This window comes from Hypanus sabinus, chromosome 7, assembly GCF_030144855.1.
Source record: "Hypanus sabinus isolate sHypSab1 chromosome 7, sHypSab1.hap1, whole genome shotgun sequence".
In the NCBI taxonomy this organism is placed as follows: Eukaryota; Metazoa; Chordata; class Chondrichthyes; order Myliobatiformes; family Dasyatidae; genus Hypanus; species Hypanus sabinus.
Window position 1 is genome coordinate 174,488,352 of NC_082712.1, and position 13,141 is coordinate 174,501,492.

At 45.7% G+C, this 13,141-nt stretch overlaps 1 protein-coding gene across 1 annotated transcript in view; it reads left to right on the forward strand.

Moving 5' to 3' along the window:
* The window catches only part of kiaa1549la (KIAA1549-like a), a 250,266-nt gene that overhangs the window by 235,263 nt on the left and 1,862 nt on the right, over nucleotides 1–13,141 (forward strand). The window contains exon 21 of the mRNA XM_059976387.1: nucleotides 10,966–11,111. Coding sequence (XP_059832370.1) covers nucleotides 10,966–11,111 — 146 coding nt within the window. The remainder of the gene's footprint in view (nucleotides 1–10,965; nucleotides 11,112–13,141) is intronic.

Below are 13,141 nucleotides of genomic sequence, written 5' to 3' on the forward strand. Positions count from 1 at the left end.
CTGGGGCCAAGCAAAAGTATTTTCGTCTTTTTTGAATGCCTCCTTTACATTTGCAAGGCAATGCTGGACATCAAGAACTTCAAGTTCAGTGGGTCAACGAGTGAGTAGCTCGCTGGTGGAGGAACTTTGGGGTCTGGACTTGGGCCAGACAATGTTGTTGCCTGCTACAGAGGGGCGTTGGAGCCAGTGTGCAGTCTAACACTGGGTGATTGTTTTGGGGGTTTTTCTTGTGATCACAATTCCCTGTTAAACACCGGTGATGTAAAATACTGCAAGTCCTGTCGCTGAATTATTGGCGAGTTGGAGCTGTGTGGCCTCGTGCCTCAGGTTTTCCCAGTGCAGCAGCCCGAGAGGGTAGAGGCCGGAGGCCATGTGGTGTGGTGTCTGTGCCGTCTTGGGGCTTGTCCCCTTCCCACGCCACCCCTGTCGGTGCTGCCATCTAGTGCTTGCTCGGTGGAAGACAAGCTGGATTACATGCATGCGTGAGTATTTTTATCTGTGTATTGCTGAGAACTGCTTTACCTTGCCAACAGCACCCACACACCATCAATTTACTACCAGGGTGTGTGTGTATAGAATGGTCCGATTGGACGTACACAGACAAAAGTTCTTCACTGCATCTGGGTTCATTGGACAAGGACAAACTAATTACCACTCACCAATCGATAGATTGATAGATAGGGAGGTGCTTAAGTAGACTGATATATTCAGAGATATCGACAGATGGGTATTGAATTGATTAAACTGCTGGAGGAGTCGGATGATAAACATAGAAGGAAGGAGATTGATTGATTATTATGCAGAGGGATTGCATGTGGTGAGTAGGTCAATTGACAGAGGGAGATGGAGGGAGTGATTTTCCAATGTTCCGAAGTGGCCCCCTGTTTTGTAACTTCAGAAATTAATTGAAGGAAAAATGCGGGAAGCCCAGATAACATCTCTACTTCCTTTAGCTTGAGTGAAGTGTTCACACGTGATGCGGTGGCAGAATGACGTTCCCCTCCTTCTTAACCCGGAATGGATTCTGTAAGAGGACACGAGTTGGGAGTTAGGGGGAAAAAGTTTAGGGGTAACACGAGGGGGAACTTCTTTACTCAGAGAGTGGAACAAGCTTCCAGTAGAAGTGGTAGAGGCAGGTTCGATATTGTCATTTAAAAAAAAAATTGGATAGGCATATGGACAGGAAAGGAATGGAGGGTTATGAGCTGAGTGCAGGTCGGTGGGACTAGGTGAGAGTAAGCATTCGGCACGGACTAGAAGGGCTGAGATGGCCTGTTTCCATGCTGTAATTGTTATATGGTTATATTAAACAGAGTGCTTCATCAAACAATATATTTACAATATTGCTCAAATATTAGTGAAATATTAAATACACATCACTCCTCCCTGCTTAGCTACAAACTCCGACTCAATATAGAATGCAGTGCAACTTCCAATATGTAACATATTGTTCTCTAGTCATCTTACACCGTGTGTGTGTGTGACAAAGCTCCCGCTCAACACCTTCATTTTGATCACATCTGGATGACTGTCATGCAGCTCCTCCAACACTTTAGGTCTTGGCTTGGATACAACTCTCAATTCCCACATACGACACCCCCCCCCCCCCCCCATCAAGGGCAAGTGCATCCTGGCGCTGGCAAAAGTGGGGGAACTGGAATTCCTGCTGCACATTCCAGCCGTTTTGGGTTGCCACATAGATTGGAGGCGTTGCGGGGTCTTTACTGGTTTCCCTTTGCATCACCTCTGCCGTAATAGGAAGACTTTCAATTTGCATCCGAGAGAAAACATCAAGAGGAGCATCCCCTTTTGTAAGATTTTTGGGTATTTCCCTTTCCAAGGGTAAATGGGGCAATCCGTCAGCATTTCCATGATTAGTCCTCCCCTTGAATTCAATCTTGTAACTGCATCCTCCGTGAAACAGAGTCCATCTCTGCATTGGTGCTCCTGCTGTCAGTGGAACATCGTTCCGTGGATTGAAAATGGACACTAGTGGTTGGTGATCAGTAACGAGGGTAAACTCTCTCCCATACAGGCACTGGCTGGAACGCTTTACCCCCCAAACCAGTCTCAAGGTCTCTCTGTCGATCTATGTGCAATTTTTCTCTGTAGCAGTAAGGGAATGTGATGCAGGTGTCTCCATCACTCATAACATGCACGTTGGTAGTAGAAATAAATGTGCAGAACACTTTCTAAATGGGGAGAAAATCCAAAAATTCTGAGATACAAAGGGACTTGGGAGTCCTCGTGCAGAACATCCTAAAGGTTAACTTGCAGGTTGAGTCGATGGTGAAAAAGACAAATGCCATGTTAGCATTCATTTCCAGTGGTCTAGAATACAAGAGCAGGGATGTGATGCTGAGGCTGTATGAGGCACTGGTGAGGCCTCACCTTGAGTATTGTGAACAGTTTTGGGCTCCTCATCTTAGAAAAGATGTGCTGGCATTGGAGAGGGTTCAGAGGCGGTTCACAAGGATGATTCTGGGAATGAAAGGGTTATCATACGAGGAACGTTTGATGGCTCTGGTCTGTACTTGCTGGAATTCAGAAGGATGAGGGGGGATCTCATCAAATGTTGAATGACCTAGATAGAGTAGATGCGAAAAAGATGTTTCTCATGGTAAGGGAGTCTAGAGGGCATGGCCTCAGGATAGAGGGACATCCATTTAAAACAGAGGTGTGGAGAAATTTCTTTGACCAGAGGGTTTTGAATTTGTGGAAGTTATTACCATAGGCAGCTAAGGAGGCCAGGTCATTGGACGTACTTAAGGCAGGGATTGATGGGTTCTTGATCGTACATGGCATCAAAGGTTACGGGGAGTGGGGCTGAGGAGGGGAAAAAGGGATCAGCCATGATTGAATGGCAGAACAGACTTGATGGGCCAGATGGCCTAATTCTGCTCCTATGTCTTAAGTCTAACATGTGATGTGACTGCATTTATACCAGAAGGCAAAGTGTCACAGGCAGGCTTCACGGGATGTTGTGAATCACAGTCTGTGAGTACGGTGTCTGACATCACCATTTCCTTTACCTTTCGGAAAGCTGCCTCACGCTGTCTGTTGCCATTTCTTCCCGATCTGTAGAAATCAGTTCAAGGGGTCAGCACAGTAGCCTGATTTAGTATGAACCTATTATCGTAATTGACAAATCCTGAAGAGGATTGGAACTGTGATGTGTCCTCTGGCTTTGGGGCATCCACCACTTCTCGAATTTTCCCACTGCACTTGTGTAATTCTTGTGTATCAATGGTGTGACCACAGTAAGTGTTGCTTGGTTTAAAGAATTCACACTTGTTGCGTTGTGCTCTGAGCCCATGGCCTTCTAATGCCTTTGACACTCTCTTGAGATTTGGGAGACGTTCCTTATCCTCCTCACCAGTAACAATGATGTTGCCCAGGTAACCCTGAGGGTCAGGCCAGCCTTGCAGCTCCTGGTCCGTAGCTTTCTGCCTGAGTGCAGGTGCAGATGCTACTCCGACAATAACCCTATTATAGCAATAAAGCCCTTTGTGAGTCTTTATAGTGAGAAACACTTTGGACTCTTGTTCCACCTCCATCTGCAGGTAGGCCTCACCAAGCCCACTTTGCTGTAGTGCCTCCCTCCAAAAAGGTTTGCAAAGATATCCTCTATCCTGGGCAGAGGGTATTGATCTACTTTCAGTACCGGGTTGATGGTGACTTTAAGTCACCACAAATCCTGACAGAACCATCTTTCTTGACTTGTGAGACCATTGACACTGCCCATGTGCTGTCTCTGGTTTACGTTGACAAAGAGATTTCAGCTGCTTTTTAAGGTCTGAGCTGGGCTGTGCTTTAGTTAGGACCTGTTTATGCACCTATTGTTCCAAAGTAGCCAACCATTTCTGCTTTTTTTTTAAAAACGTATTATAATATTCACTGTTTATGAACCCATGAATTTCCTCTGTTTCTAGTTTTTTTTCTACTCACTCTACTGTCTCTCTTACTTTGCGAAGAAACATGGCAGTTTAACTCAATCATCTCTCCTTCCATAGAACCATAGAACATTACAGCACAGGAACAGGCTGTTTGGCCCTTCTTGGCTGTGCTGAACCATTTTTCTGCCTAGTCGCACTGCCCTGCACCTGGGCCATATCCCTTCATACACCTCTCATCCATGTACCCGTCCAAGTTTTTCTTAAATATTTTTCCTCTTTCTTAAAAAACAAGATGTGCTGCACTTCAACAGGTAGGTAGTTATCTCAGGATCGTTTTAAGACTTCCTTGTTGCCAGTGTTATGTTTTGTAACTCCAGCAATTAATCGAATAAAAAAATGGGAGCCGGAATAACTTGTCTTCATTTAATTTCAGTGAGGCACTCACATATGACGTAGCGCATAGCGACGTACACCATTCACGTACTTCTACTGTATGAATTATGCTAACAAACAAAAAATGCTTAATCAAACAGTATATTTATGATAATATTCAAATATTACTGAAATATTAAATACACTACAGCCCTTCTAGAGTAGCCCTGTTGCTTTGTTTATGTCAACGTCTGCTGTGACCTCTCTAATCTGTGTGTGTATGTGTGTGTGTGTGTGTGTGTGTGTCTGTCTGTATGAGTGTGTGTGTGTGAGAGAGAGAGAGTTTGCAGTTGGGAGTGTGTATGAGTGTGTGTGTGTGTGTGTGTGTGTGTGAGAGAGAGAGTTTGCAGTTGGGAGTGTGTATGAGTGTGTGTGTGTGTGTGTGTGTGTGTGTGAAAGAGAGAGAGAGTTTGCAGTTGGGAGTGTGTGTGTGTGTGTGAGAGAGAGAGAGAGAGTTTGCAGTTGGGAGTGTGTGTGTGTGAGAGAGAGTTTGTTGTTGGGAGTGTGTGTGTGTCTGTATGAGTGTGTGTGTGAGAGAGTTTGCAGTTGGGAGTGTGTGTCTGTATGAATGTGTGTGTGTGAGAGAGAGTTTGCAGTTGGGAGTGTGTATGAGTGTGTGTGTGTGTGTGTGTGAGAGAGAGAGTTTGCATTTGGGAGTGTGTATGAGTGTGTGTCTGTATGAGTGTGTGTGTGTGAGAGAGAGTTTGCAGTTGGGAGTGTGTATGAGTGTGTGTCTGTATGTGTGTGTGTGTGTGTGTGTGTGTGTGTGTGAGAGAGAGAGTTTGCATTTGGGAGTGTGTATGAGTGTGTGTCTGTATGAGTGTGTGTGTGTGTGTGAGAGAGAGTTTGCATTTGGGAGTGTGTATGAGTGTGTGTCTGTAGGAGTGTGTGTGTGTGTGAGAGAGAGAGTTTGCAGTTGGGAGTGTGTATGAGTGTGTGTGTGTGTGTGTGTGTGTGTGTGTGAGAGAGAGTTTGCATTTGGGAGTGTGTATGAGTGTGTGTGTGTGTGTGAGAAAGAGTTTGCATTTGGGAGTGTGTATGAGTGTGTGTCTGTATGAGTGTGTGTGTGTGAGAGAGAGAGTTTGCAGTTGGGAGTGTGTATGAGTGTGTGTGTGTGTGTGAGAGAGAGAGTTTGCATTTGGGAGTGTGTATGAGTGTGTGTGTGTGTGTGTGAGAGAGAGTTTGCAGTTGGGAGTGTGTATGAGTGTGTGTGTGTGTGTGAGAGAGAGTTTGCAGTTGGGAGTGTGTGTAGGTGGAGGATGAGGCTGTGTGTATCTGAGAGCCTTGGTTTCTGCTCAGAATGTGGTAACTGCTGCCCTCTTGTGTGTAAACGGGGTAGTGCTCCCCTCTGATGGTCACACTGGGCAATGCTACCCTCTGCTGGTCACTCTGCACACTGCAAAGCCTTTTGCTTTGTACAGTGAGCACTGCTGCTCTCTGGTGTATATGCACTGGAGACTGCTGTCCTCGGTCTAGTGATCTGAAGCTGGTTTGAGCTTCAGCTAAGGCAGCGTATTGTATCCTTGAGCAAAGCACTTAACCACACATTGCTCTGTGATGACACAGGTGCCAAGCTGCCCTTCCCTTCGACAACATTGGAGGTGTGGAGAGGGGAGACTTGCAGCATGGTCAACTGCTGGTCTCCCATACAATCCCTGCCCAGGATCTGCGCCCTGGAAACTTTCCAAGGTGGAAATCCATGGTCCCTCAAGACTAATGGATGCCTATATATTATTACTATGTTCACACTGAGCACTGCTGCCTTTTGCTGTGTTCGATGGCACTGCTGCCCTCTTGTACACTGTGCACTGCTGTCCTCTGGTGTGTACAGTGGGCACTGCTGCCCCCTGGTATGCACACTGGGCACTGTTGCCCTCTTGTACACTGTGCACTGCTGCCCTCTGGTGTGTACAGTGGGCACTGCTGCCCCCGATATGTACACTGCGCACTGCTGCCCCCTGGTGTGTACAGTGGGCACTGCTGCCCTCTTGTACACTGCACACTGCTGCCCTCTGGTGTGTACACTGCACACTGCTGCCCCCTGGTGTGTACACTGGGCACTGCTGCCTTCTGGTGTGTACAGTGGGCACTGCTGCCCCCTGGTGTGTACACTGGGCACTGCTGCCCTCTGGTGTGTACAGTGGGCACTGCTGCCCCCGGTATGCACACGGCGCACTGCTGCCATCTGGTATACACACTGGGCACTGCCAGGTTGATGTCAGCCTGTGTTTGTGATTCAGCTGCGAGGTAGCAGGTGCTTAGTATGAGGTGCTGGCTGTTCTTCAGTGATGTTTCAGCCTGCTTAAAGCAACAGTTTTCTCTACTCCGCTTACCCGTAGGGCATTCAGACACTAATCGTTACATTAACTGGGTTGTTATAGCTCAGGTCTAGAGAACATAAGTGTTTCAGAAGGTTGTGGAATTTTGAGTGAGTGATTTGAGAGCTGTTTTGTCTAACTGGTGGGCTGTTCTTTGTGATGACAGCTGGTCCCAGGATGATTCTCTGATATGATAACACCGAGGAGTTTAAAATTGCTGACCCTCTCCACCTTTGATCGTCTAATGAAGACTGGCCCATGGACCTCCAGTTTCTTCCCCCTGTAGTCCATAATCAGCTCCTTGAGCTTGCTGACATTGGGTGAGAGATTGTTATCGTGTCACCATTCAGTCAGATTTTCAATCCCCCTCTTTAATGCTGATTTGTCACTGACTTTGAATCAGCTTATGACAGTGGTGTCATCAGCAAACATACAGTATATATGGTGACCAATACGTACTTTGATAATAAATTTACTTTGAACTAGACAAAGGGGAGAAGGCATCACAGTAGCATAGTGGTTCAGGTGATGCTGCTGCAGCTCGGGGCGTTGGAGTTTGGAGTTCAGTTCCAACGTCCCCTGTAAGAAGTTTGTACATCCTTCCCGTGAACTTGTGTGTCCACCGTTCAAAGATGTACCAATTAGGCCAGTTGCTCATTGTAAATTGTCCTATGATGAGGCCAGTGTTAAATCGGTGGGTTGCTGAGTGGTGTGGCTCCTTGGGCTGGAAGGGCTGTATCTCTAAATAAAATAAATAAGTAATCTCTGGCTCTCCGCCCACCAGTTCTGGAAACTCACATCCGTCAAATTCAGAACTGATCTGCACTGATTCCATTACCCCGTTCTGTCACCATGTCACTTGATGCTCCTAGAACATAGAACAGTACAGCGCAGTACAGGCCCTTCGGCCCACAATGTAGTGCTAACCTATATAGACTATAATTTCGGGTGGCAGGTGGAGATATGTCTCTACAAAAGGAGGTGTAAGGCACTTCTTCCCTCTGCTAGCCTGCGGGTCACCCTTGGGCAAGGTGTAGCACCTGCTTAGCCCCTGATCTATGGGGGCAGGTGGGGGGTGGTCATATGAGCAACTGGTGCAAATCGCAAGTCCTGGTTATGTGACCACTGACGCCAGGCAGATAATCTTTGAAGAGTTCTGAGGATATCTGGGCTCACCTATTTGGTAAAGACACTGCCCAGAAGAAGACAATGGCAAAACATTTCTGTTGAGGAATTTGCTAAGACCAGTCAGGGTTACGGAGAGACCACAATCATCTGCGTCATATGACATAGCACATAACGAACAAACCATTAATGTAACTGTTCCTCTCCACCCAGCCCAAAGCCCTCCATTTTTCTTGCATTTATGTGTCTATCTAAGAGTTTTTTTACAGGTGCATAACATGTCAGCCTCTCCCACCACCCACCGCAGTGTGTTAAAATAAACCCTACCTCTGATACCCCCCTCTGCACACCTTAGACAGCTGTGCTCTGGTGTTAGCCTTTGTCGTCCCGGGAATAAACGTCAGGGGCTGGTTGGAGAAAACTTAATTGCTGAGCTTGTCAGGACTTCGTTGCCAACCCCGGCAGAACCGAGAAGGTACAAACTAACCCTGATTCGGAGTGTCGTACAGTGTAGCAGCAGGCCCTTCTGCCCATCGTGCCCCTGCCACCCCTTTCTCCCATCTACAGTCGTCCCATTTACCCACATCAGATCTGTGGGTTTGGCCTCCTATGCCTTGTCGACGCAGTTACTTGTCCAGTTCCTGTGAGAGTCCCCACCTCCACCAGCCCCTTCAGTCTGTGTGTACCAGATTCTGCCCGTCCTCCCCTAGCTCAGGCGAATGGCGTGCAGCAGGGATTGGTGCTGGGTCCGTTGTTGCTTGTCATCTATAAAAAAAAAGGGGCAGGAAAAGGGCCAGTAACATCATGAAGGATCCCACCCACCCTGTTCATAGACTGTTTGTCTCACTCCCATCAGGGAGGAGGCTACACCAGGACCACCAGACTCAAAAATGGTTACAATTAGACATTACTAGTAGGCATTATAATTTTTAAATACATATTTACAGCTCTGTGGGGTCGAATGCTCTGAATAATATTTTTTTACATATTGTAATGGTTGGCCTGGAGTTTTGTAGTGGGAGGGTGGGGAGGACACTAACTTTATATGATTTTATTTTGGGTGATGTTTCCTTATTGTTAAGAATTATATATTTGATACGCTTATTTTGCACTGAACTAATCTTCATTTTGTAATTGGGTTTTTTGTTTGTAGTTGTTTTGTAGAAACGCGTAAAAATTAATTTAAATTTTTTTTAAAAAACGGTTACTTCCCCAAGCAGTAAGGCTAAACAACACCTCCACCCACTAACCCACCCTCCACTCCCCCAAACACCATACTTTATCATCTCCTGTCAGTCACCTTGTGTACAGACACCCCTGTGCCTGGTGTTGAGGAAGCAGGGGGTGTGCAGAAGGGCTGAGAAAATGGTCGAAGAGGTAGCAGACGGAATGCATTGAAGGCAAGTGCAAGGTCATGCACTTTGGTAGTAGGAATGAAGGCATAGAGGGGGAGAAAATTCCAAAATCAGAGCTGCAAAGGGACTTGGGAGACTGTGTGTAGTATTCCCTAAAGGTTAATTTGCAGGTTGAGTCGGTGGTGAGGAAGGCAAATGCAATGTTAACATCAATTTCGAGAGGACCAGAATACAAGGATATATTCCTGAGGCTTGATAAGGTACTGGTCAGTCCACACCTGGAGTATGGGCCCCCTTATCTAAATAAAGATGTACTGACGTTGGAGAGGGTGCAGAGAAGGTTCACAAGGGTATGAGTAGCATTTAATGGCTATGGGACTGTACTCACTGCGGTTTAGTATGGGGTTTAGGATCTCATTGAAAGCTATCGGATATTGAAATGCCTAGATAGAGTGGGTGTGGAGAGACTGTTTCCTATAATTTGGGAGTCTGGGATCAGAGGGCACAAACATTGCCACAGACGGGTGTGGAGGCCAAGTCATTGAGTGTATTTAAAACAGGTTGATAGCTTCTTGATTAGTCGGGGTATCTAATGTTACGCGGAGAAAGCAGGAGAATGGGGCTGAGGGGGATAGTGAATCAGTCATAATGGAATGGTAGAACAGACTCGATGGGCTGAATGGCCTAATTCTGTTCTTGTGTCTAATGGTCTATAATATGGCAGCAACTCAATGCATAAAAGCATTCAAATGTGGTCAAGAGGTTCAGCTGTTGTTCAGTCCAAACATCGGAATGACTCAAAGTGACTTTGACGATGGAATGAATGTAGGTACCAGACAGAGCGCTGATCTGGGATTTCTACGCACGCCAGTCTCTAGTTGAATGAACTCCTCTTGGATATCCAGTTGGGTACAAGTTTCGGTTTTAAGCAATGTTTCGATGACAAACTCTGCCACCTTCACCAGGGATGATGCCTAGGCATCTATAGTATGGTGGTATATATACCCCCGTCATCTGTTCCTCCTGATTGGTTAGTCCTCATCCAATCAAGTTTCTGCTGTCCCACCTTGTTTACAATCGAATTTCTTACTTAGAGCGAGACCTTCATCTTTGTTAAAGTGCTTTTCCTCTAGTTGTATTTCTACAAAATGACTGTGCCGTGCCAGTGGGCTGGAGAAGGAAGCTATTGAAATAAAACCAGCAAAAAAGAATTTTAAGAAAGACGAAGGTCTTGCTCCAAATAAGAATTGGAATTTGATTGTAAACAAAGTGGGACAGTGCAAACCCCGATTGGACGAGGACTAGCCAATCAGGAGGGATGAATGATGGGGGTCTGATTACCACTAGACTGGACATGCCCAGGGATCTGATGAAGATGGCAGAGTTTGTCACTGACACGGCGGTTAAAGTTGATAACTATGTCCTGCTGGAACCCAGAGAAGCATTTCATATACACCAGGAAAACGCTGGGTCCTTTTTCAACAGTCACTAGAGTTTACAGAAAATGGTGTGAAAAACAAAAGCAAAATCCAGTGAGAGGCAGTTCTGTGGGTGAAAATTCCTTGTCAATGAGAAAGGTCAGAGGAGCATGGCCAGACTTGTTCAAGCTGACAGGAAGGTGACAGTAACTCAAATAACCACACGTTACAACAGTGGTGTGCAGAGGAGCATCTCTGAATGCACAACACATCAAACCTTGAAGTGGATGGGCTACAACAGCAGAAGACCATGAACATAATTTTTGGACCTAATGAATAATGCGTGTATATTCTCTCTGCAGTCTTTCAGTCAGAATGCCTGAGGTGTTGAAGGTTCTATTCTGTTTTTTTTTCCCTGCAGGTAGCTCAGTTCCGGCAGTTTACGCCATCCCAGCGAACAGGTCTGGGTACCCGAATTACTACATCCCAGCCCCTGCATCTTATCGCAACCACGGCTGGGCCCCATACATCGGTGATGGAGAAGGGCCAAGCCCCTGGGCAGAGAATGTATGTATAAGTAGATCTTTACCAAATGATAGTTAATTCCCAGAGCAACACACACAGAACACTGGAGGAACTCAGCAGGTCAGGCAGCATCTGTGGAAATGAATAAACAGTCAATGATTCAGGCTCAGACCGTTCGATAGGATTTGGGCCAAAGCGTTGACTGTTTATTCTTTTCTATAGATGCTGCCTGACATTCTGAGTTCTTCCAGCATTCTCTGTGTGTGTTTGTGTTGCTCTGAATATCCAGCAACTGCAGAATCTCTTTGATTAATACCCACTTTTTATTTCTTGTGATCCGGAGAGGGGCCTCTCGGCACATGTGATGGAATGATCTGTGTGGATGGCATGCAAAAGAAAGCTTCTAAATGCATCTCAGTGCATGTGACAGTGATAAACTGATTGCAATAATAATAATGATAATGTTTAAGAGAAATTTTGATGGGTATAGGGATCAGAAAGATTTCAAGGGACGTAGGCCATCGCAGGAAAATGGGCGTTTTTGACCCTTACCTTGGTCAACTGACTGATGTTCAGAAAGTGACTACACACTAGGCTACAAGATATTGGCCATTTGGCCCATTGAACCTGCGCCACCATGCCATCATGGCTGATTTACTTTCCCTCTCAACCCCCTTCTCCTGTTTCCCCGCACAATGTTTGTGCCCTTACTAATCAAGAACCTCAGCTTTAAATATGCTTAATGACAGCCTTGACAGCCCTTTGTGGGACTGAATCACACAGATTCATCACCCTTTGGCTAAGGAAATTCCTCCTCATTTGTCTTCTAAAGGACTTTTCCTTGTATTCTGTTCCTGGACTCTCCCATTCTCTTCACATCCACCCTATTGAGGCCTTTCAATATTTGATAGGTTTTAATGAAATTCCTCCTCATTCTTCTAAACTCCAGTGAGAGCAGGCCCAGAGCCATCAAACAATCTTCCTACATTAACTCTTTAATTCTCGAGCTCATTCTTGTGAACCACCTCTGGACCACCTTCAATGTCAGCACATCCTTTCTTAGATAAGGTGCCCGAAGCTGTTCACAATAGTCCAAGTGCATCATTAATTCAAACTACTTGCAACCTTATCTTATCAACTTTATCAATGCAAACATCCAACTAAGTTATACCTACAAATTAATCACGGGGGGGGGGGGGGTGACATGGTAGCATAGTGGTTAGCTCAAAGTTTTATAGCACAGACAACCCGGGTTCAATTCCTGCCACTGCCTATAAGAAGTTTGGACAGTCTTCCCATGGTTGGTTTCTTGTGGGTGCTTTAGTTTCCTTCCACAGTCCAAAGATGTATTAATTGTCTCATGATTAGGCTACGATTAAATCAGGGGATTTCTGGGTGACGCAGCTCCAGTGGCTGGAAGGGTCTATCCGCACTGTGTCCCAGTAAATAAATAAAGGTCAAGATTTCCTGAATGCTGTTGTTCCTTTCATACCAGGTACTGATCTAAACAACATCTCCCACTTACAACACCGTTCCTTTCTCTCCTTGTCCCAATAATTTAGTCTCCAGAGTTCTCACAGCTCTGCATTCAAAACCTGTCGTTATTTTTTCCCCTTGTTAGTTCTGGACAGTTACACTTTGATTCTGTCAGTTCCAATTCATTGGGATAGCCTGAAATATGGTATTGAAATTGGTGTATTAGTGTCACGTGTACTGAGATACAGTGAAAATCTTGTTTGCATACTATTCATAAAGATCAGATCACTACACAGTGCATTGAAGTACCATTGAACACGATAAGACAATAGCAGAATGCAGAATAATTTGACTTTGGCACTATTTAAGTCACGAGGGGCACTGGCACTATTAGAGCCCAAGTGAGGAGTCAAGACAGGCTCTAACGAAGAGGGTGACGAGACTTTATTCATAAAAATTCCAACAGAACATCGATAGCTTGGCCGAGCAGCACCATGAGAAGTAACATTCTCAAAGCTAGGACCCCATGATTATCACTAATCAGGCATCCACTTAAACAATACAAATAACACAGAATCCCCAAGCCTATCAAAGTA